Raw genomic sequence first — 25,455 nt, 5'->3', positions numbered from 1 at the left:
TTCTCATTAATATTCATATATTTCCCCCAAATTCCATGACTTTGGTACATTTCCAGCAGAGATGGAGATAATTGCCACCATATTTGTCGCATTTCCAGCATTTTTTGCTCACTGTTTTGTATATCTCATTCAGTTTAACAGGGGTCACATGCCATTGGTACATCATCTTAATATGATTCTCCCTGTAATTTTGACATAGGGTAAACTTTTTTTGTATCTGTCCATGATCTCTCCCATGAGTCCAAATCTATGTTTTTTCCTAGAGCTTGCGATAATTTTACCATACAGTGTTTAACTGTTGCATCCTCTAAGTCTCTTCCTTTCAGGATCTTATAATATCTTGAGAGGTGTCTTTTCTCTTAACTCTCAATAATCTTATCCAGTTCATTTAATTCCTTAGTGATGCCTGAATTATTATGGTCTGATCTAAATCTCTCCACCATCTGAAAATAACAATACCAGTCTATTCTAATATTCTCCATTTCCAACTGTTCCCTTGTTTTTAATGAAACCATTTTATTATTTTTCCACAAGGCTAAGTACGAGTATCTAAGCCAGGTCTTATTTCTATCCCTGGATCTTCTATCGAAAGCTTCTTGTGGCATCTACCTATAAAAAAGAAGCTTAACTTTGTTCTAGGTCAGCAACAAGGACCTTCTGATAAAACGATATTCAAAGTCTCTATTTTCTCATACTTTGTTGTACCAAAGAAAGGCATGTATACCAAATATTAAATCATTGCATTCTAAGGATAGTAACCTTTCATCATCCAATTTGAACCATTTTTCCAACCAGCATAGACATGCCACAAAATCATACAGTTTGAGGTTGGGAAGAGCATAGCCTCCTCTAGTCCACTCATCTGTTAAAATCTTCCACTTCACTCTGGAGTGTTTTCCTTCCCATAGAAACTTAGAAAGTTCCTTTTGCCAGATGGTAAATATTTTCGTATCTGATATTATTGGAATGTTCTGAAACAAGTATAAAAGGCATGGGAGAATGCTCATTTTGATAGTCACAATCCCCCCAGAAAAAGAAAGGTGCACTTTCGACCAGGAGGCTAAATCCCTTTTCATCTCAGTCCAAAGCTTGTTATAATTATTTTGAAATAAATTATTTTATGTCATGACAATTCCTATTTAGCCTTGTTATTAATTTTAAATGCAGAAATCTGGAACTGTCAGTTCTCTTCAACTGTAACAGTGGGACCTCACCATTTGCAGACTTACCATCAGTGGATTTGAGCATTTGCAGATGGTGGTGTGATGTGTGTGCAGTTGCTACTGTGGCTGCTTGCACACACTGCCATTGGGGACAATTGAGCTTGCCATGATGAACCTATGAATGAAAAATCCCAGGTCTACAAACACAGGGCCATGGCTTCTTTGACTGAATCAATCTATCTGTAATGATAGCTGTCAAATACCTCTTCATTTTAATGCTCTTAAAATATCCTTCACACCAAATCATTTGCTGGTTTTCTTAATATTTCTTATGTGAAGCTAATGTGAATGATGACATACTCTAAAGCTATCTATTAGCAGATATAGCACATCATTTCTCTACCACATCAAGTTAATGGTGTAAGACTTTTACAAATTTATTACATTCTGTTTCCCCTAGAAATCGCTGCTTGGTGAATACAATGCATGCTTTATTGAACTTTGAGCTTTATAGGCTAAGATGTTTGTTTGTTTGTTTTAGAAATGCTTGTTCTGGATGGAAAAGATACATCCCTCCTCTTTCTTTATCTTCCTCCATCTCCATTTGCAAATCAGAAAGTGTTCCTAATAATTTTCTTTTACAGAGCATAAAGAGTTCCAGTATATATACCTCCTTATGCAATTGAGGTCCATCAGACTGTAGTCCTTCAGAAGAAACAGAAAAGAGTTTCTTAGAAAGGTAACGTAGATAAGTATCCATTAATTACTGCATTTTGGTTACATTTCAAGTAGATAACTTTAAGCAGTTTTCAAAATATATTGCATCCTCTCTAATATAATATACATAAAACCTCTTATGAATTATGTTAGAAATTAATCCACTGTATGTTGCCTTGTTCATACGACTAGCCTTCAGAAATTAGGCAGATGGCTGCCAGAGAAATTACATTTTCAGTGGTCCTCTGAACATTTTAATCTGGCTTCTTTTTAGGTACTTTTTGGTTCCTCATGAAGTTCCCCCTACTGTCTCAGGCTTCTAATGGCATTTGATTACTTTCAGTGAAGTGTCTCCCTCTTTACTTGGCTAATTTCTCGTTAATAGTCCCAGCTTACCATTGTTATTTTTACCATTTTACCTTTGTTGTTTTTATGTATTGTTGTATTTACTCTTTACTTCTTTATTTAATAACTGCTTTACTGTTTTTTATTATAGTTTTTTGTGGGGTTTTGGGCTATGTAGCCATGTTCTAGAAGAGTTTCTTCCTGATATTTCACCAGTATCTGTGGTTGGCATCTTCAGAGAATGCTTGCCTGGAAAAGAGTTGGGTATATCTATACTCTTTTCCAGGCAAGCATTCTCTGAAGATGCCAGCCACAGATGCTGGCAAAACGTTAGGAAGAAACTCTTCTAGAACATGGCCACATAGCTCAAAAAACCCACAAAAAACTATGGATGCCAGCCATGAAACCCTTCGACTTCACATGTTTTTATTATAGTGTATGATTTTCATCATCCATAAGATAGACGATAACTCTCTAAAATAGGTAACACCTGGCTTGAAGACAATACAGGTAAAAGGAAGCTAGGAGTCTTAGTGCACCACATGAACATAAGTCATGCAGCAGCTAGGAAACCCTTTGCAATTCTAGGCTGAATCAACAGAATCATGAAATCATAGAGCTGGAAGAGACCACAAAGGCCATCAAGTCCAATCCCCTGCCATACAGTAACTCACAATCAAAGCATCCCCAACAAATGGCCATCCAGCCTCTGTTTAAATACCTTCAAAGAAAGAGACTACACCACACCCCGAACAGCTCTTACTCTCAGGAGGTTCTTCGTAATGTTTAGGTCAAATCTCTTTTCCTGTAGCATGCATCAATTGTTTCTGGGTTCTAGTCTCTGGAGCAGCAGAAAACAATCTTGTTCCATCCTCCACATGACATCCCTTCACATTTTAGCTATTTGAGATCTGATCCTAACCAATTTTAGATCTGATCCTATTTTAGATCTGATCCTAACCAACAGGGATGATTTGGTTAATGTGACCATGTTCTCTTAGAATTTGTTATACAGTGGGAAGAAGAAGCCAGACATAGTCAGACACACATTCTAGATGTTAGGAGAGCTGATTTTAGTAAACATAGAGAAATACTGGGGGTGATCCCGTGGTCAGGAATACTAAAAGAGAAGGGAGTTCAAAACAGATGGGAGATTCTCAAAAGGGAGATACTGAGAGCACAATTTCAAACTGTTCCAATGAGGAAGAAAAATGGGTGGTGTCTCAAGAAACCAGGATGAATGAATACTAAAATTTCAACTGAGCTAAGTTTTAAATGGAATAAGAAAGGAGAAAATGTATAAGAAATGGAAAAATGGGGAAATCACCAAAGAGGATTTTTTTTTCATTTTTTAAATTCTAAATTGATACAAGAATACAAAAATCTAAACATCAGAATATAACAATGATATAACAATGACCACGGGATCACCCCCAGTATTTTGTCTATCAAAACAAAACGAAATAGCTTTTTCTTCAGAATTTACCCCCAGAGATCAGCTATTTCCCCCCAATTTTCTTATGTTATTGAATTGAGTCTCACTTCTCCATCATTGATAGTGTATCCATCTTTGCAAATTCTTGAACATTAATAACTTTAACCTTCCTTACATTTCCAGTGACGTGCGTATACCGTTTGTGCCACAGTTATCAAATAAATTAATATGTTAATTTTTTCTGCACTCAATTTTAAGCTTAAACCTTCCATTATATTGAGTAACCATAATTCTGTAGTAAATGGTAATTTATAATCCAGGCTCTTTTCTATCACTCTAACAATTTTTCTCCAATTTTTTTTTTTGCACATTTGCACTTTTGCATTTCCACCATATGTGGTACATTGTTCCTATCTTTTACTTACATTTCCAACATTTGTTCTCACCAAAGAGGAATTTAAACAAATAGTAAGCATGTGTAGGGGTGAAGTCAGAAAAGCTAAAGTGCAAAATAAACTTAGGCTTGCCAGAGAGGTTAAGAACAATAAAAAGGTTTTTTGGGGGTATGTTTGCAGCATTAGGAAGAAGAAGGAAATGGTAGGTCCACTGTTTGGAGAAGATGGCAAAATGCTAACAGGGGCCCTGTGGGACCCCACTGGTCACCTCTCTCCAGGATGAAAAGGAGCCATTGTTCAGCACTCTTTGGGTTCAGCTGGTGAACCAGATTATGAATCTGGAGAAACAAACTTCTGCAATTAGAACATATTGTGCAAGTACATTGTAAATTGCAGCCTCTGGAACCCATTTCAAGATTATTTGGCAGCAAGCCTAGATCTATAACTCAATGTCCATTCAACAGGAAGCACTAGCCAGTTAGAGGCTGTACATTATTAGTGTAACACTGTGATACCATGTCCTTGCAAACGTATGTATTTTACATTCATATATGAAATATCTTGGGTATAATGTAGTGCTTTTAAATCCCTTTTATTTGAGGTGGAGATATTTAAAAATATGTTTAACCAGTTTTAGATTGCAATCTTGTACACATTTCCTTGGAAGTAAGCCCCAGTACTGTGAAATGATTAAGTTTTCTTCACAAAAAAATATTCACAATTGTAAAACTCTGTATCTGGAGAAAAGAGAACTGTGGAGTTACATGGTTGTTGTTGTGTGCCTTCAAGTCATTTATGACTTATGGCAACTCTACGGTGAACCCATTATGGAATTTTATTGGTCTGAGAAAGTGTGATTTGCTCAAGTTCACCCAGTGGGTTTCAGTGGCCAATCAGGGAATCGAATCCTGAACACCAGGGTCATAGTCTTATGCTTAGACCATTAAACCATGCTGGCTCAGTTATATGGTAGTCACACAATTATTATTATTATTATTATTATTATTATTATTATTATTATTATTATTATTCATTATTTATATAGCACTGTAGATTTACACAACAACAACTAGTGCTGTTTGACAGTTTACTCTGGAGGTCCTGGCGTTCCAATAGAAGGTTGGGATTAAATGACTATCTGGGAGGCATACTTTAGCTGCAGATGGTTTGCACCAGCCAGTGGCTGGAGAAGAAAAAGAGTGCCTTCAAACCATATAACCTCTGCTTAAACACCACATTAAAACAGACTTCCTTTGTTATGCCAGTTTAAGTTGGCACATAACCTGAATAAAGTGAACCACAGAGAAGATGAAGCTCACTTCAATGTGAAATCAATAAAGCCACTTCACAGCAGTAAAACATTGTATGAATTCACTCTGAGGATGCATCTGCACTGCAGAGTTAATGCAGTTTGACACCACTTTAGCTGCCTTGGCTCAATGCTATGGATTTCTGGGATTTGTAGTTTTGTGAGATATTTAGCCTTCTCTGTCAGAGAGCTCTGGTTTTCCACCAAACTATGTATCCCAGCATTCCCTAGCATTAAGGCATGGCAGTTAAAATGGTGTCAAACTGCATTACTTAGTACATATTCAGCCTAAGTGTGCTTATAATGGACTTACAATAAAATTATAATGAGTCAAACTGAATATCCACAAATAACTGAAGCAAAGATTCTGACTGTATTTGTTGATGGTTTTTGTTTCTCCAGAAATGCTTATACCAATTATACTTCTGCACTTGGCTGCTGTGGTGCAGCAATCTCTAGAACAGGTATGGAACATCAGCCAAACATGATTTAGTCAAGACCTATATTTACTTGGAGTAAATATCCTTCTATTATATTAATTTCAAAAGAGTGTTTATCTTAACCAATTTCCATGTATAGTGAGAAAATTTCTGGTGGCACTTCTTCCTGCAATGCACTTGCTGACCTCATATCTACATTGTAGGTCTCCTTTTGCCACATTGCAGCCATTACTGGCTCTACAAGCTAAACTGTGGTATTGGCAGATAGCTCAAAATTGCTATCACGAAAAGGCTATGTGAATGAGACAGGAAGCAGCCAATTGGTGCAGCCATTTTGTTTCCTTTAGTTCTGTTTTATTGATTGCTATTACACTGGTACATTTTCTCTTTCAGACCAATTGGTGTTAATTTAGAACACAAGTGGGCAATTGTAAAGGGTGTGAGAGCCATTTCTGCCTGCCTGCCTGCCTGCCTTTCTTTCTTTCTTTCTTTCTTTCTTTCTTTCTTTCTTTCTTTCTTTCTCATTGTCCCAAGTGGATTGGACCCACTTGCCATGGGGCCAAAGTGAAATCAGAAGTAATTTAATTTAATTTATTTGTTTCATTTATGGTTAATTTTTACACCTGTGGGGTCCTGCAAGTGTCTAGGAGTGTTTTTTTTTTTAATTTAGAGGCATTGTGTAAGAGTTCAAAAGCCATTGCGGTTTCATTAGAAAGAGTTAAGAAGCAACAAATAATTGGCCCTCATGCAGTCCACAGTTTTCCAATCCCTATTTTAGAAGAACATGTGGTGTTTAACCTCCCTTACTTTCCTGCTACTCTTTGGAGAAGGGAGAGTGAATGAAACCCCTTTCATTGGCTTCCTTTTTCTATTTCTGTTTTATTTCACTATGATTCCCTTTGATGGACTGCTGGAAAAGACAGATGAGGTGGAAATAAGGAAATTACAAAAGTGAATTCTGAAGCCACTGCTAGAAATAAAAGCCATGTTCAGTTTTGAAAAACAATAGTGGGGAATCACTTGTGACAGTCATAGATGCTATGGAATTGTGGCCTAAAGAAGATAGGAGAGAGTTCTATTTGTATCAGAAATGTTCTCTGATATTGAGTAAACTGGATGAGGATGTGGAGGGACTGGTCTTGTGAATTTGATTTCCAGATGACTGCAGACAATAGCAAAGATTAAGAAGTTGGCATCCTGTAGTAACCTGGTGGAAAATTTGTGTGGTTCCTCAGCCCCATAATAAAGTAGGACACAATAGAGTGGAATTTTCCAAATCAAAGAAATATCTCTCATAATTTTATAATAAAAAACCTTTAGGGTACATTGAGTAAGATTACTGCAGAGAAGCAGAAGGAAATTCTTGACAAACACAATGCCATCAGGAGAGCGGTTCAGCCAACTGCCAGCAATATGATGAAAATGGTAAGATAACAATTTAAGGTTATTGCTGTATATTGTTGAAATGCTTCATTGTGGCACTGCATGCAAACATACTCTTTCCAAGATAGACTTCTTGTATAATTTTGAGCCCAAATTTAAGTCTCCCAAACCAGTGTTTCTGAAATGTTTCTTTTAAGACCTCCAAGTCAAGATTTGTTTGGGATAAGCAGTATGGAAAATGAAATGCACATCATCTAAGTCTAATGCTCAGACTGATTTGGAGGTTGCCTGATTTGACTGTCATCTTGAATATGAAGCAACATTTGTAGGCACAATTTCAAACTGTTCCAGTGAGAAAGAAGAATGGGAGGTGTCTCAAGAAGCCAGGATGACTAAGGAACTTTCAACTGAGTTAAGTTTGAACCAGAACATGTATAAGAAATGGAAAAAGGGGGAAATCACAAAAAAGGAATTCAAAGAAATACCAAGCATGTGTAGGGATAAAGTCAGAAAAGCTAAAGCAAACAAGTTAGGGGGATTTGTTTACACAGTCTTATTTTTAATCTTTCCCAGACTTTTAGTATCGCTTTCCTAATTATATGGTTTTTACAATCCCTGTGTACTTTTTCTTTACTATAAAACAAATATCCATGTAACCCAAATCTTAAGTTATCTCCCTCTAAGTTTAACAATTTTTTGTCCTCTAGGGTTATCCAGTCTATTAACCAAACTAATGTTGCTGCGAAATAATAAATTTTTAAATTGGGAAGTCTCATTCTTTCGCAACTTTTAGCGTCACAAACAATCTTCATAGTAATTCTAGCTCTTTTCTTATTCCATATAAATTTAAGAATGTCTTTTTGCCATAGATCTAGTGGCTTAAAAACATACAGAATTGGCAGTGTCTGGAAAAGTATACAGAAGATCTTCGAAGGATGAAGCAGGCCGTACAATGACTAGAGCACTGCTGGCGGAAACATCAGCGCTTATCCGACAAGACACTCCTTGAGAACCTATTGAAGTCTTATGGAGTGGCGATAGGTGCAGCAAAGAAGTCCTCCTATGCTGTACGTATCGCGTCTGCAGAGTCCCGCCCAGCATAGCTGTTCAGGGTGGTTAGAGAGCTGACGCAACCACCTCCCAACTATAGCCTGCTGTGATGCTGTCAATGGCTTTTTTGCAGATAAAATCTCTCGGATAAGGGCTGATCTTGATGCCAGCTTTCTTACAGAATCAGTAAGAGAGGTGTCCAGAGACTCTGTGGGCCATGTTAGACTGGATCACCTTGAGTTTGTGAGTACCAATGAAGTGGACAAGCTCCTTGGAAGTGTAAGGAAGACGACTTGCGCTCTCAATCCTTGCCCATCGTGGCTGACTGCCCAGAGAGGGGATGCTATGATTACATTATTACAAACAATAATCAATGCATCCTTTAGGGAGGGCAAATTTCCATCACAGCTAAAATTGGCAGTGGTTAAACCACTTTTTAAAAAGCCCTCCCTAGCTCCCCTAGAGAAACAATTACAGAGCGGTCTCCCTATTACCTTTTTTGGGCAAGGTGATCGAGAGAGCAGTTGCCTTCCAACTCCAGGCTGTCTTGGATGAAACCAATTATCTGGACCCATTTCAAACTTGCACATCGCAGCGGCTTTCGATACCATCGAAGTTGCTCTTCTAGAAAAGAGCTGACATCTGGCGTCCCTCAAGGTGCCATTCTGTCCTCCATGCTATTTAACATTTACATGAAACCGCTGGGAGAGATGTCTCCGGATGATCTCTTTTCTAGAAGAGCAACTGTCCCCCAGCCTCACCATCTGGAACCTGCCCGAGAGGTAGGATCAGAGCCACTGAAGTGCAGTGCCCCCAATACCCAACTCCCTCAGGCGCTCCACAAGGATACCATGGTTGATGGTATCGAAAGCCGCTGAGATGTGCAAGAGCACGAACAGGGTCACACTTCCCCTGTCTGTGCCCAGACGGAGGTCATCGATTAAGGTGACCATGGCCATCTCCACTCCATATCCTGCCCTAAAGCCAGTTTGAAATGGGTCCAGATAATTGGTTTCATCCAAGACAGCCTGGAGTTAGAAGGCAATGCGCTCTACATGGGGCTACCCTTGTATCAAGTTCAGAAGCTTCAACTAGTGCAAAATGTGGCAGCCGGGTTGGTCACTAGCTCTTCGAGACTTGACCATATAACACCCATTTTGAAAGATCTACACTGGCTCCCAATTAGCTTCCAGGCACAATACAAGGTGTTGGTCATTACCATTAAAGCCCTACATGGCTTGGGTCCAAGTTACTTATGGGAACGCATGCAATCCGCCCCGCACTCTTAGAAAAAGTGGGAAGAATTTGTTGGAGATACCATCATCCAAACATGTTTCTACTTCCCTAAAGGCATTTAGCATAGCTGCCCTCAGGCTTTGGAATGGACTCCCAGAGGAGACCTGCCTTGCTACACCTTTAGAAATCTTTAAGAAGGCGGTAAAGACAGAGCTCTTCCACCGTGCTTATCTTCCTGACCTCCTATGAAAATCACTAGTATGGAACGAGACCAGCTGCCCCTGTGATTGATTGATGTTACTGTTTTTAGATTCTTATGTTTTTATTTTTTACTGTGGTTTTAATGGTGCTGTAATTTTAACCTTGTAATTTTAACCTTGTTGTGATCCTGCTTCGATCCATTGGGAGAGGCAGGAAGATAGAAATAAAAATTATTATTATTATTATTATTATTATTATTATTATTATTATTATCTTTTCTGTTCCTTCTAATTTCAAATCTATTTTCATTCTTTCAACAAACTGTCTGTGGAAGAACCATTGTATTGTTATTCCCTGCTGTTCTAATTCCTCTCTAGATTTTACTTTTTATGCTGCTGGATCCTCTTTTTAAAATATTTGTTTATATGTTAGCTATTATCCTTTATCTCCATTATATCTCCTAAATAATGCTTCTTGCAGTGAGGACCATAACAGTAGCTTATTATAATATTTGTTCTTAATCCTCTGCCATACTTTTAATAATTCTCTTCTTACATAGTGATTATCAAAATCTTTATTCTGTTTCATTTTTCCATACCAAATAAAAGCATGTAGTCCAAATCTCAGATTGTGACCTGAAGTTTAATCCATTCTGTTAACCATATCAATCTGCAAGCTATATATCATGTTCTTAGATATGGCATACCCTGACCTTTCCTTCTATTATCAGTTTCTTACTACTTTTTTGTATTATTAAATCCTTAATTCTTATTCTAACTAAATGCACTACAGTACTATATCTTGTGGTAGTTTCCATACTCTGGGTGCAACTGAATTTATTCTGAATATTCTGTCTATTTCCACCTCTAGTCTATCCTCCTCCATTTCTAGATACTGTGCCAGTGGTGGAATTACCAAATCATATATATCTTAATTTGCTTTCTCTGTCACTCCTCCTCATTTTGTGCATTTCTCTCTCTATTTCAGATGCAGAAGTGTAATTAGTTGTCTCTCTTGATATTGCATCTCTATCACCCCTTTATATTTCTTTTCTAATTCATGTGTTCTACTTTTTAATTCTTTTACTTATTCTTTTTTTAATGGAGAGACCAGAAGAATAGACATCACAGACAGGATAATTATTGGAAGAATTAAAAAAAATTAAACTGGAAATAAGACAAGAACTGAAAGGTACTATAAGCGTGGATGTGAAGAAAGAAATAGACAAATTAGGAGATAAAATGGAAAGAATGTCAACTGAAGTAATATAGGTTTTAAAAAAAGAAGAAACCTGCAAGTTTCAAAATTATGTGTATCAATTTTTGTTGAACAGAAGTCCTCAGTTTTCATGTCCAGGCAAAGAGCAGTGATTCATTTCTTCTCCTTGCCCAAGAATTGCTGGTCACTTCTTGGGAAAATAGCATATCTCACCAAGAAATCAAAAGAGGATAGTAACATAAAGCACATCCAGACTGATTGAAAAGTCCCATAATTTGTTCCTGTTCCTTCTAATTTTATACTGAGATAAAACAAACTGACCTAGGTAGATGGTATTAAAAAGTTTTTTTAAAATGTTTTTTTAATTTGTGTTTTATGAATGTATTTTTTAAAAATTTCAACCCTGCTTTAATATAGAAAGATTTATTTTCACACTCAATAATGAAATGTGTTAATTCTGTAAATACATACATATGTATTTCCCAATCTCTACAAGAACTCTGAAAAAATTATAAGAGGAATGCAGAATGAACATATATGTGTGTCTGTTTTATGCATATACTGCCTGCTTCCTGGTCTTCTCTCTTCCTCTCTTGAGACCAGCTACTGCTGTATAGGTCACTCATCCTTCCAGCCCAGCAACTGCAGGAGAGAGTTATCTGAGACAGGGTAGACAGTGTCAAAGGAAGTGGCTATGACAATAAGAAATATCAGAAGCAAACAGAAAGGCCCTTAGCAGAGGCCTCATAATCCAACATAATCAAATACCAGAGTGGTTTGAAACATTTGGCTGGGTTGTTCTCATGTTCTGTTTTACTGCCCTTTAGTATCTAGGATCTGACTGAGCTTGCTAGGTAGGAGCAGAACAGCTCTGCCAATAATAGCCAGAGGTGACCTTTTGAGAGCCATGAAGTCAAGGTCATCACCCCACATGTCCTCATCACCAACACCATTAGGAGATTATTGCATTGAATTTAAAGGGACTTATCCCTGACGGAATAAAGTTGAGTTTAATTTGAAAAGCATGCAGTTGCAGCCAGGCGAGTGCATGCAGTTGCAGCCAGATGAGTGCAACGTGTATGCAGCATGGAGCCCATCTGCGCTTATAATGACGAACTCTCATTTTTGAAAAGCCACAGGATAAACATGGCTGGAATTCAGGCTGCATGTGGGTTGTACTCGCCCAGCTGCGACTACATGCAATAACACTCACTTTTCAAATTAACTGCGACCTGATCTCATCAGGGATAAGTCACTTTAAATTCAATGTGATAATCTCCTATAACTGTTATTCTGGCTTTCAGTGAGAATGTGCCCAGCAAAGAAACTGCAAGGAACCAAGCGTATAACAGAATCCTACATACACTGAACTTTATCTCACAGGGGCTCCTGGGAACGGAAAGAGAACGGAACAGAAGGGGCCAGGAACGAGCGTGGAATGAATGGAGGATGCATTTTACTGCATGCAAAGTCCCTCACTCGTTCCGTCCCATTCCCCATCCATTCCCCATCTGTTCCAGAGGGGACAATTTTTGAGAACTGTTCAGAACAGTTCTCAAAAATCGCCCCCTCTGGGGACAGATTGGGAGCGGAAGAGAGGAGAACAAAACGAGTGAAGGACTTCCTTGTTTGCATGCCCCACTCGTTCTGTTCCCTGCCAGGCTCCCTTTGTCCTGTTCTTGTCCCTGTTTGGAGCCCTGTGCGATAAAGTTCACTGTCTGGCAGTGATTCTTCAGAGTTCTTGCCATACCAAGAGATGACAAGGATTGAACACAGTACCTTTTGCATTCATGTGTGTGACCCACCAGCTCAGCTGTTGCTATAACTGACCTCAACCTTATAGTTGCAAAGTAGCAATAGTCTTGAGCCACCAAATTACATCATAACTATTATTCATGGAATCAAGCTTTATAATCTATTATTTGAAGCTGTCTTATTTCAAACAAACTGAAGGGAGGATGAACCACTGTTGCTGGGTCTGAAAAAAATGACAATAAGTTGTTTTTTTAAAAAAAAATTAAGTAAATACATCAGATCACTCTCTTTTGTCTGCACTCGAAGAGAAGACATTAAAGGGAGAATTTATTCCCATCATGATAAACCATACTTCATGATGGTGTAGAATATATAATATAATAAACAATGTTTAAACCATCACCAGTGGTCTGGATGTCATTTGGTGCAGGGGACAGGTCTCCTGGGGGGGTGGGTGGGCTCAGAGGCAACACCTCTCCCCCAGTCCCTCAGTGCTTCTGCATCTTCCTATTCATGTGTTGGGCAATGTGGTGGTTACAGCAACAATTTTGAATTTTTACTGTATTCTGTATATATTTTTATTTTTATTGCTGTAACCTGCCTGGATTCCTTGTGACTGGGTGGGCTATAGATAAATAATTTGTTGTTGTTGTTGTTGTTAAGGTAGAGGGAGGCCCAGCCCTCTCCCTCAGCACCTTCACGACATCCTATTTGTGAGTAGGGTGATGTGGTGGTGGCAGTGAGATGAAGGGGGAGCTGACCCTCTCCCTCAGTGCCTCAATGAGGGGGTGCAGAGCAGGCCCAACCAGGTGTCGTACTTCTTCTGGAGTGTCACTCAATGTGGACTGCACCCCCCACACCCCTCTAGTGATAGCACTGACCATCATGATAAACCATATTTTATGATGATATATAATAAATACTTGTTTGTTTTGCTAAGACATGGAGTGAGAAAGCCACTGAGAGTGCCAAAAAAAGGGCTGAAAAATGTACACCAAATGTCAGACTTAAAGAGGAGCGAACTGTGGATGGTAAGTGACATGAAGCAATACAGCAGAAATGGTTTTGTGGCCAAGAAGAAATGCAGCTAGCCTTGGGGTAGGAGGATCAAAATGGCTCCAGAGCAATAAGTGGCTCAGCTCCAGTATGCCCTTTCCATTACTTTATTTTCCATTGAAACAAATGATCTCTTAAAGCTTTGCATGCATTTCCCATGAATCATCTACTAACCAGCCTCCGTTGATTCTACACAGTTGTTGTCCACTTCTATCAGCACAATTGAGAAAGTTTTGGTACTTCACACTGCCCACTCCCTCCAATTCTGATCAGTTACACATTTTGGCAGTATTTCATCAAATATAACAGAATTCTTTAAACAGGTTAAGCTGTTTTTTATTTAATGTTTGCTTATAGACCAAACACCCATTCTGGTGGAAGTTATAGGGTGAGTTAAATAGTTAATCTTTATGAACCTTCACTCCCTTGTTTGGAATAAGCAGTCTCAGATACAACTACATCTCTTATTATTGCAGGTATTGTCTGTGGTGAGAATGCATTGCAATCATCATCTTCCTACCCTTGGTCAAAAATAATCCAAATGTGGCAGAAAAAATCATCCAACTTCCAGTATGGTGTTGGGGCAATTGGCCCTAAAAAAGATATATATAGCTATACTCAGGTATGACCACAAGCCCAGATACAATATTTGGGGAAGGAAACAAAGTTATAGAAATAATACAAAGGGATAACTTGCTCTTTTGGTGCCATTTATGCAAACCTTCTGTTCTCATATTTGTATTCAGCTTTCAAATACATGTAAAATTAGAGCTAAAGATGATTTGAGAGATAAATGAGACATAGAATCATAGGAGATTATCAGACAGGGAAAAAGGACGTCCTTGTCCCATTATTTTCCCCTCCTTATGGCTCAACCACGAAAAGATTTTCATATGACATCACTCTTATCCTGTTATTGTCCTATCATTGAACTGGAATTATCCTGTCACTTTGTATTAACGGGAATTTGCATTAATACAATTCCACTTCAATGACAGGATAATGACAGGATAAGCACAATGTCTATAAAATGCTTTCATGCAATTGGGATAAGGATGGGATAAGGATGGGAGAGTGACCCCATCTATGTCCTGTCCCCATCTGATAATCTCCATAGATTCACAGAGTTGGAAGAAACCACAAGGGCCATTCAGTCTAACCCCATTCCACCATGCAGGATGACACAATCAAAGTACCCTCTACAGATGACCATTCAGTCTCTCTTTAAAAGCCTCCAGAGAAGGAGACTCCACCACTCTCTGATGGAGTATGTTCGACTGTCGAACAGCTCTTACTGCCAAGACGTTTTTCCTAATGTTGAGGTGGAATCTCTTGTCCCATAGTTTGAATCCATTGCTACAAGAAAAGAGCCCGGGGCTCTTTGGATGTGCCTCCATCCAGGACGTCGTTGGAGGAGAGGCACACCAGATGGGGGCATGTCCAAGGAGCTCTGGCCGGCAGAGTTCTCTGCAGGAAGGATGGAGACAAGCGGCAGAGAAGGAACCTGCCCCCATCCTCCAATGTCCTCCAGGCCTGCTGCCTCTCTCCTTCTGCCCCGGCCTCCTCCTTACCAGGGCTGAGAAGGAGAGGGAGGCTGTGCAGCAAGATGGAGGGGGAGGAGGAGGAGGAGGAGGAGGAGGAGGAGGAGGAGAGGGCCAACGGCGAGCCCTGACAACTCTCACCACCACCACCATCACCAGGGCCCCCAGGCAGAAGGTAAGGAGGGAGGGAGGGAGGAGGAAGGCATGGCCTGGGTGGAGAGGAGCTGTCAGGGTGGAATCGAATCAGCCCTGGGTTCCCACTGGGCTGAATTGATTTATTGTCAAATAAATCGATTCAGCCCAAAAAGGAGCGGGAAAAGTATGCTCCCCCGCAGGAATCGATTCCAAATCAATTCCCAAGTGGGAACCATTGTGGTTTAAACCGGATCATGATTCAACACGATCCGATTTAAATAACAGTGGGAATGGGCCCTAAGAGTTGTTAGACAGTGGAACACAGTCCCTTTGAGTGTGGTGGAGTCTCCTTCTTTTTATATTACTGTATATGTGTTAGAAAAAACGTAGGCTTTCTCTTTCCTCTCATTATATAGATAGGGTTTCCTATTTATGTCCCCTTTCTCTTTAAGACTAACTGTCTTTATCTCAAGATTCTAAATTGTCAGTCTTACAATTGGTATGTGTTTCTAAACTGACTGCTAGTCTTTTTTATTTCTTTCAATCTTCCTACTGTCTTTGCTCCTTAAGCTAATGATTAATCTCTAACCACTCCATTCCCTATAAATTTGGGGATTGTCAGCTCAGTACACCAGGAAGTTGCCATGCCTCTTTGTTCTTGCACACAGCCCAGTTCTTTGATATACTTTAAACCTTTTACAGATCTCTTAAAACAAAGTTATCTGGGTCTGTATCTTGTTATCTGTAACAAAGAATGTAGATTGAAACTAATTGTGAGACACCAACCTTGACTGAGCTAAATGAGCTCTTTTCTGAATTGTTTGAACAAGTTTCAGATCAAATCAGTACAAACCCCAGTAATTAAATGATTTCAGAACAGTAGGAGAGTCAAGTAACATGATGCATATATAGTTCAGTTGACATTAAGAGGTAGGATTATTGGCAACCCATATAATACAAAATGTATTGATTTCATAAATCACATGTTTCATGCATCACATTTGCCCAGCTTCCTGGTAAATGTGTTTGTATAGTATATGTGTGTTTCTTATATGTATACTTTATATTTGGGGTGGGCAACAATTAGAGGCTATGGGGTCTAACATTTTTTTCTTCATAAAATTGCACAAAACACCCCAAGCCTTGCCCAATATTTTTTAAACTTAAAAGAGCTTTCACTTGGCCATTGGGAGATAAATCTGTCAAATCACTAGCCTCAAACTCATTTTAGGTTGGAGGGGAAGGCTTTTACCCCCCCCCCCAAAAATGGAAATAACTGGTTTTGAAAAAGGGGCAGGGTGAAAATTGTGAATGTGCCCACCATGAACCCCAGAGGACACAAAGGGCCTTTTAAAATGAAATTAAAAATAGTTTTTACATTGAAATTGTTGAGGGGTTAGGGAAGAAGCATCATTTTTAAAAGAAAATGTGTGCTTCTCACTTGTGGGAGGCAATAGATATGAAAGTTATATACAGTATACAGTTTTTTAAAAAATGAAACATACAAGATATCAGGAAAATTAGGGAAAGTTAGGGAAGAAATCAAATTTTCAGAATTTGGTGTGTGATTTACTTCCCCAAGTCCCTTCCATGGTTGGTTTTGGTTTACAGTTTGTATTAAAATCACATATGTCAAAGAGATGTCACTATATGGACCAAGAAATCAATGATGAATGAAAAACATTTTAGCAATTTTTGTTTTCTTACTCAGCTGGCATCAAAGTCACAGGAAAAAACAATGGAATAGGTTAGTAAAGGTCAGGCAGAAGAATATCCAGCATTTTCCAAGCAAGCACCTGATGCTAGACTTTTCTAGGTCCCTCAGATTGCATGGAAGCAGTGTTTACATATTGCTCTTGCTGTTTTCTTGGTGCAAAACAGCAAGAGCAACATGTAAACACATGCTGGGTTGGTGTCACTCACTGCAGGGGGGCAGCAGGGAGAAGACAGCACAGCCTCCAGAGAGCTGTTTGAGAACTATGCCAGAGCCCAAATGAAAGGCACTGTCTTCCCAGCAGTAGCTGCCACTTGACGAAGCAATGCTACGGCCTCTGGCAGGTTGTTTGAAGCCCAGCATGCCTGCTAGGCAAGTGAGAAAGGGATAAAATACCTTTCTCACTTGCCTGCCAGCCACACCAGTCCTACTGGGTTTACAGCAGTACTGGATGTACACCTCCACCTTTGGAGTGTCACCTGGTGTGGTCTGCACCCATTGCACCTCCCCTAGTAACATCACTGTGTTCCCCCAAATATATATTGTTATGGGATTTTCAGAAGTGTCCGGATTCAGATTCTGTCCACTTCAGAGAAATCTCACTTGAATTCAGAATCTCCTAAAATTGTTCAGCTCAGTCCAATGGCATACCAGAGGTTAGTATCACCTGGTACGGGCCAGCAGCAGAGAGCAGACTGCTCAACCTTTGGAGGTCCATTTGGGCTCTAGCGCAGCTGCAACCATGCCACAGCCCAAACTGAAGGGACTGCCCCCCAGCACCCGCCACCACTGGAGGGGGCAGTCCCAGTCCCTTGGAAGTCCATTTGGCCTCTGGTATGGCTACAGCTGCACTGAAGTCCAAATGGGAGGGACTGCTATGGCTGCTGTGCAAGCCATAAAGGGATGTGATGCCCCTTCTTGCTCGCCCAGCAGCCACACCTCTGGGGTGTCACCAGGTGCAGACTATATCCCCCGGACTCCCCTAGTGATGTCACTGGCTCAGCCTGATTCCATTCTAGATTCAGGGAATTATCTAAATTCAAAGCACATCTAATTGAAACTTGAGTTATTTTTTTCTAAATATTCTTATGTTAATAGATCATTTGGCATAATTCACACCAGATTGGATGTGGACTTGCCTACTGTGAATCAGGAAACTCCCCCATGTACCTCTACGTCTGCCACTACTGCCCTAGGTAAGTAGCTTCTTCACAAAATGGTCTTAATTAAACATGTCAAAGGCCTTCTGTATCATCAAAAAGTAATGTAAGCTCAAACTCACTGAGTCAAATTCAAGTCAGACTCAAATCACTGCAATAATTATATTTTTAGTGACTGACTTGCTAGCCTTGGTTCAGGAACATAATACATTTATCCTTCCTTCATGCCCATTTCCACTTTACCTTGCTTTGCCTCAGCTACCAACACCTCTTCACATGTATGCAGGACACCACAGCTTCCCCCCTACATAATTGTAGGGCCTGAGTAACAATCATGCTCCCATCACACCTCACAGTCTCTCACAGTCTCTCTTCATTGCCTTTCCTCCCCCTCTCAGCATATACACACACACACATGCCCACACAACTGCATCTATTCACCCACCCTATTCCATCATCTGCATCATCACCCAGCCAGGCCGAAGACAGTGAGGAAGATGAAGCAAAGGAGGAACAAGGAGCACACATGAGCTGAGGCTGTGGATCTGGTGAGAGAGAAGAAGGGGGCAATTGTGGGAGGCTATGGTGTTCCAATTGTGGAGAGGGGGGCAACAGTGTTCCACTGGGAAGGCTTGTTGTTGTTGTTGTTGTTGTTGTTGTTGTTGTTGTTGAGAGGGACCTGTTGCTGGAAGCATGGAAAAAAAACAGTGATATATTCAAGTATTTTATTTCAAGTCTCAAGCCAAGTCTAAAGTCTCTATCTTCAAGTCTCAAGTCTGGGAGCTAAATTTTTAAAAATGAGGAGCATTTTTCTTGGAGGGGAATAGCAAATATGTGGGCATTGAAGTGGGCATTGAGGTATGCTGGGCAGGCTATCCCCAGTGCACGTTGGAGGTGCTTTATAAAGCTTTTCAAAAAAATTAGAAGAATCCTTCAACCTCAGTCCCATTGCCTAATGAATTTGCGATTCTCCTCTGAGAAACATGCCCTGTATTTGGGGGGGTGGGTCTTGGCTGCTGCTCAAAGTGATAGTGCCACATGTCGGTCACAAAAAATATAGAAGACACAAGTCAAGTCATGGTTCATGCAGGTGCCTCTGAAATTGTCTTTTTCTTCTTATTATTATATATTTATTTATAAAGTGCTGTAAATTTGCACTGCGCTGTACACAGAATGGATAAAATCGATAAGAATAATAAAACCTGCCAGTGGCATACAATCTAAAGGCTGTCTGATTTGGAACTCCATCCCTGTTGTCCTTCTGATGGCAGATAAAGACATTTTTGTGCTGGGAGGCCTTTGCAAATTGATAAGAGCTGGGAATGTTGTGCAATGTAAATTTTAAGGTTTGTATTTTTAATATATTCTATTGTAACTCATAAATGATTTAACTTTTAAAATGGTCTACTTGTTTTTTAACTTTTATATTTATACATTTTAATGTTGTATTGCTTTTAAATTGCATTATTTTAAATCTGCTGTTTGCTGCCTTGAGTTTCTATATTGGGAGAAAGGTGGGATATAAGAAATAATAATAATAAACAGCCAGTGATGTAGACTTGAGTTGACTGAGTTGGACCCAAGTCACTTCAATGACTGCATGTATCACCACCACTTCCTTTTTTTCTGTTCAAGTTGGCTCCCAAGCCAACTTGACATGAAAGTATCTTGCAAGGACTTGAGACTCAGTTTGAAACTTGGAGTTTGGCTACATAACTGGTATCAGAGTCCAGACAGATTAGCAGATCAATTGAGTTAATCGCTATATCACTCAGAATATCCAGTCCACTACTCAAGCCAGTCCAGAACATCCAAATTCAACCCACTAAGCAAGGGATCACTTGTCTCCATGATTGAATATACGCCAGAATATCTGGATTTGGATATAGATAAGATCTTCCAAATAAATTCAACAGTGGCATGCAATAGAAATCTTCCAAGGGATATAGTGGATATCACAAGGGATATCACAAGGGATATCACAAAGGAAAGAATGAAAGATAAAAGCATACAGGCAAATTATGATAAAAATTAATAATTGATGGAAAAGCGATCAAATTTTTAAAGAATGCGCCTGCAGAAATTCTATGGAAAAGAAGAGACAAAAGCAATATAAAATTGATTCAGTGAAGAAGGCCAGAACATTTTATAATAGATGGTTTTGAGAGGAAGAAAGAAGAAACCAAGGAAGACAGAATGAAGAAGAAAGACAACAACTGTATGAAAAAGCAAAGGGGAAAGATGAGAAACAAGAAAAGAAGAATAAAGATGAGGAGAACGCAACACAGGAAACAGAAAAAGGAGAAATAGAAGGAGCTGTAGGAGGAGAGATGATTAGTATACAGAGAGAACTGGACAGTGTGGAAACAATTGCTGGAGAAGATTTAATGAGAGACTTTGAAGAGAACTGACAAAAATTTAAATACCATTTGGTGTGGATTAGGATCTAAACTGTTTTTAAAATAACTAACAATATGAAATTTCTGTCCTGGAACGTAAAAGCAGTAAATTCGACATATAAAAGAAAACAAATTTTTCAAATTTTGGAAAAGGAAAAAGCAGAAATAATCAGTATACAAGAAACTAGAATTAGGAGAAAAGAGATAAAATACCTTAAAAACCCTAAATCAGGGCAAACATACATAGGTGCAGGTGAAAAGAAAAAAGTGGTGTGTCAATATTTGTAAAGAGTCCAATAAATCAAAAGAAATAATAAATGATAAAGAAGGTAGATATATTGGTATTGAAATAGTATTGAATGGGAAAGAAACTTTGGTAACAAGTGTATACAGCCCCAATGAAAGAAAAGAGAAATTTTATAAAAAGTTATTGATACAAATTAAAAATCTAAACTATGAACAATATAGACCCAAAGATAGATAGATGCTCCAGGAAAAGAATAAAAGAAAAACAAGGGAAACTACCATCTAGCTTTTTTGAATTCCAAGAATATCTTTCATTAGAGAATCCATGGAGGCAAAGGAACAAAGATCTAAAAGATTACACATTCTATTCAACACCACATAATTCTGCATCAAGGATAGATACGTTTTTTTATATCAAAGGAACTGTTTAAAGAAATCAAAGATGTAAAGATAAAAATAAATAAAATCTCAGGTCATAATCAAATCACTGGAAATAAAACAAATGAAACAAGAATTTTTTTTGGAAATTAAATGAGAATCTACTTAAAGATGAAAACATAAAAAACCAACTCAAAGATGAATTAAAATGGTGCTTTAAAGAGAGTATCAGTGATGAACTTGAAATGAGAACTATATGGGATGCATCAAAGGCATATATAAGGGGATTCCTGATTTAAAAAAAGAGCTCAGAGAAGAATAAAATAGAGAAAAAAGAAATAGAGGAAATCTCTGAGAAAATAGATAGACAAGAAGAAAGACGGAGGGAAAATCCAAATAGTAAAAAAATTAAAAATGGATTAAATCTTTTGAAAAAACAATTGAACAACAAAATAACAGAAGAAATAAGTAAAAAATTAAAATATACCAAACAAAAACAATGTGCAAAGTTATACAACTGAATACTAAAGTGATGTTTGTTTATGCCATTGTGTTTTCCATCACCATGTATGGGTGCTAGAGCTGGATGGTGAAGAAAGCAAATAGAAAACCCAACTCATTTTGAATTGTGGTGCTGGAGAACACTACTGTAGCTATCATGGATGCACAAAAACAAACAAACAAACAAACAAAAAACAAATGCATCCTGGAAAAAAATCTCTCTAGAAGCCAGAATGACTAAACTGAGGCTGTCATTTTTGACATGTTACAAGAAGGTGTGATTTACTAGAAAACATAACAAGGCTGCGGTCCAGACCGGCGTTTTGCACCGGCCTGACCACATACTAGGGTTGCGCGAGGGCGCAGCAACTGCACACCCCACAACCCTAGTACGTGGTGGCGCCGTGATAATGGCAACACCCTGTATACATGGTGCCGCCATTGTTACAAAGGCTCCGTGCGGCATCCGCACGTTGCCGTGCAGCACCTACATAACGAATGTCCCAGTGATGCACTTGTTACGCCGCCCCTGCGGCTTTAAAAGAACCTGCTTTTCACGGGTTCTTTTTCCACCGGAGGGAAGCTGCATGGTTTGGCGACTGCTGCTTCCCTCCAGAGGATAAACAGGCACCAGCAGGCCTCTGTTTTTCAGCGGTCTCTACTGTGCCAATGCTTGGAAAGATAAAAGGCAGTAGGAAGAGAGGAAGACCACACATCAGATGGGTAAACTCAATCAAAGAGGACACAATCCTAAATCTGCAGGAACTGAGCAGGACCATTGAGGATAGGGTGTCTTGGATATGCCTCATACACATTATCAACAGAGGTCAAAGTCAACTTGAAGGCAGTTAGCTAGCAAAATTCTCAGGATTCAATGGGAAGAGAATATCTTTGGATTAATAATGATATAAAATATTCATGTCTCAGTCCTTAGATATTCCTTCACAACAACTGCCTCATAAAATACTCTTTGCATGTAGTAACCTAAAACATCAAAGTGCTCACTTTCCTGTCTTATAATTTCTCACTTTCCTGTCTTATAATTTCATGTGCTAATTTTCTACTAGCAGCTCTTCACTGGAAATGTGAAATGTCCATGGTCCTACCACCTTGATTAACAGATTAACTCCATCAACATGCTATCCTGCTGTCCTGCATGTTATCTTACTTTCTTTTGATGATGTTTTGTGCTTTCAGGGGGAATTTGATACAACAAATTGCAACACCATACACAGAAGGTCTACCCTGTGGAGACTGTCCTAACAACTGTGAGGATAAACTTTGCAGTAAGTTGTGATGATCCAGCCTAAAGGCACCAGATCCTGTTCTTGGAAGCTAAGCAGGGTCAGCCTGGATTAGTACTTGGATGAGAGACTGCCAATGAGTACCAGGTGCTGTAGACTACTTTTCAGAGGAAGGATCTGGCAAAACCACCTCTGATTGCTCCTTGCTAAGAAAACCCTATGAAATTCATAGCGTTGTCATAGGTTGCTAAACAACTTGAAAACACATATATACGATGGTATGAATGAATTCCTCAAGATTAATATTCTTTTATACAATCTGTGATGGCAAGTACAGTCAGCCCTCCTTATCCACAGATTCTTTATCCATGGATTCAACCATCCATGGCTTCAATATATATGTATATATATATATATATAGAGAGAGAGAGAGAGAGAGAGACTATATACAGTGTGTGTGTGTGTGTGTGTGTGTGTGTATATATGGTGTCATTTATATAAAATGGCAAAATCAAATTTGTTTTTTGATATATGCAAACCTTGATTTTGCCAATTTATATAACTGATACCATTTTACTAAGCCATTGTATTTAATGAGACATGAGCATCCACGGGTTTTGGTGTCCACAGAGTGGACCAGAGTGGAACCAAACCCCAGTGGATACCAAGGGCCCACTGCAAGCCTTTCAAGAACATCTTGCAAAAGAATTTAACATTAAAGTATCATCTATACTATAGCTATATATGGCTGATTGGGGCCTCAAGCAGAAAAGTGAATTGGAGCAGCCTGGCCACTCTAACCACAACTGTGCCATGAGCGGTACGGGGCCATGGGGACCAGATGGCACAGTCCCAAGGCCGCCCACCACAACACAAGGAGTGCTTCTTTTGCTCTCCTTTTGCAGCCACATTTGGGCTGCCTTAGGCAACCACGGCACAGCTTCCTCCCAATCTGAGTGTGTGCATCATCTGAACACCATGCCGCCAGATGAGTCTGAAGACACGTTTTTGGCCCATCTGTTTTGGTCCTATGTGATCAGCTATCACAATTTTGCCCTTGAATTTCCATTTAAAGCATGGCCTCTTGTAATTGTTAGGGAAATTGTCCTAAGTGAAAGCATTCTCAAGTTGTTAAAATGTAACAGCACTAATACAAATGAGAGGAGAGAGTATTAGTTTTAAAAACACTTGTTTCACTCCCATTACTAACTTTGTTTTGGTTTGATTTCTTCCAGCTAATCCATGCACATATGTGGACTTGAAGACAGACTGTGAAGCTATTATAGATTTGTTCTCATGTGATATACCGGAATTTGAACAACAGTGCCAAGCCACCTGTAAATGCAAGACAGAAATGGATATAGATTAACATAAAATCAATGTTGAGACATTTGTTTTTATTAGAAAGGATGAAAGCAATACTCCTACTTTTCCTTGTTCGATATTTGGGAATACAGTTAAAAAAACACACAACCCAAACAAAACAAATGTCTTTTTTTCAAAGAAACTAACTGCAATGAATTAGTCCTTGTGTCTGTGTCATTTTTTTTTTAAAATCTTGCATTATAGAATCATTGTGTTGGAAGAGATCCCCAAGGGTCATCTATTCTAATCGATTGCAGTGGAGAGATCCGCCAATAAATCATCACTGAGAGGTAGTCTCTTATCTCTGTTTCAATCTCTTCAATAAAGGAGAGGTTTTTTATTGAGAGAGAGAGAGAGAGAGAGAGAGAGGAACAATAGAATCTTAAGGGCTCAAAGATGTAACCCTAGACATTGAAGAATCCCAACTCCATTTCAACATGGTTGTGGGACCTGACCACACTAGATGTCTTTCAGGTAACAAATAAGACTTATTTTGCGCTGCAGTTGACTTGTCCCACAAGTTCTTCTGCTAAAAATTGCCAAAACTCAGACAGCTAGAAAAATACTATTTCTTTTTTGCTTTCATATATGCAGGCTATGACACAGGGTTTTCCCCCCATCATGAGAAGGTGGGATGAGTGTGATGAATTGTGATTTTGAATTGGTTTATCCTGGAAGCATTCTTACTCGTGTACATAAGGGGAAAGAGATCAAGATCAAGCACTTGCTTCCCACTTGACTATTCTTGTGTCTTCAATGTGTACGGGGAGGTAGCATGTTCTGAAGCAGTGTACCTGTTTTATGTGATTTTATAAGGTAGCTATGTCAGTTTTCTAAATCTTATGGACAACCTATACTCAGAGAATGTTTTCTTTTCAATGTAAAGAAAGTCTTCTGGAATCTCAGAAGGACAAAGGCCCTTTACAGACTGGCAAAAAGCGCCAGCCAGTAAGCAGAGTCAGGGCACAGTGTCCACACACTCGACACCCTGACTCTTCCCCCATGGCACCATGATGACATGTGCCCCTCCAGATGGCCCCATCACCTGCCAGGAGTAGCAGGCTCCAGG

At 39.2% G+C, this 25,455-nt stretch overlaps 1 protein-coding gene across 1 annotated transcript; it reads left to right on the top strand.

Annotated features, from left to right (window-relative positions):
* Positions 1-1,805: 1,805 nt before the first annotated feature.
* On the top strand, positions 1,806-24,390 carry LOC121925623 (cysteine-rich venom protein kaouthin-2-like). The gene is made up of 8 exons (XM_042457988.1): positions 1,806-1,902; positions 5,767-5,828; positions 7,125-7,229; positions 13,588-13,678; positions 14,180-14,325; positions 18,192-18,289; positions 22,975-23,063; positions 24,257-24,390. The coding sequence occupies exons 2-8, from the start codon at positions 5,769-5,771 to the stop codon at positions 24,388-24,390; spliced, it is 723 nt and encodes a 240-aa protein (XP_042313922.1). The 5' UTR covers positions 1,806-1,902; positions 5,767-5,768.
* The last annotated feature ends 1,065 nt before the right edge of the window (positions 24,391-25,455 follow it).

Source organism: Sceloporus undulatus, chromosome 1 (assembly GCF_019175285.1).
Source record: "Sceloporus undulatus isolate JIND9_A2432 ecotype Alabama chromosome 1, SceUnd_v1.1, whole genome shotgun sequence".
In the NCBI taxonomy this organism is placed as follows: Eukaryota; Metazoa; Chordata; class Lepidosauria; order Squamata; family Phrynosomatidae; genus Sceloporus; species Sceloporus undulatus.
The sequence above is the reverse complement of the archived record's forward strand: the minus strand, read 5'-3'. Positions and strand labels throughout refer to the sequence as shown.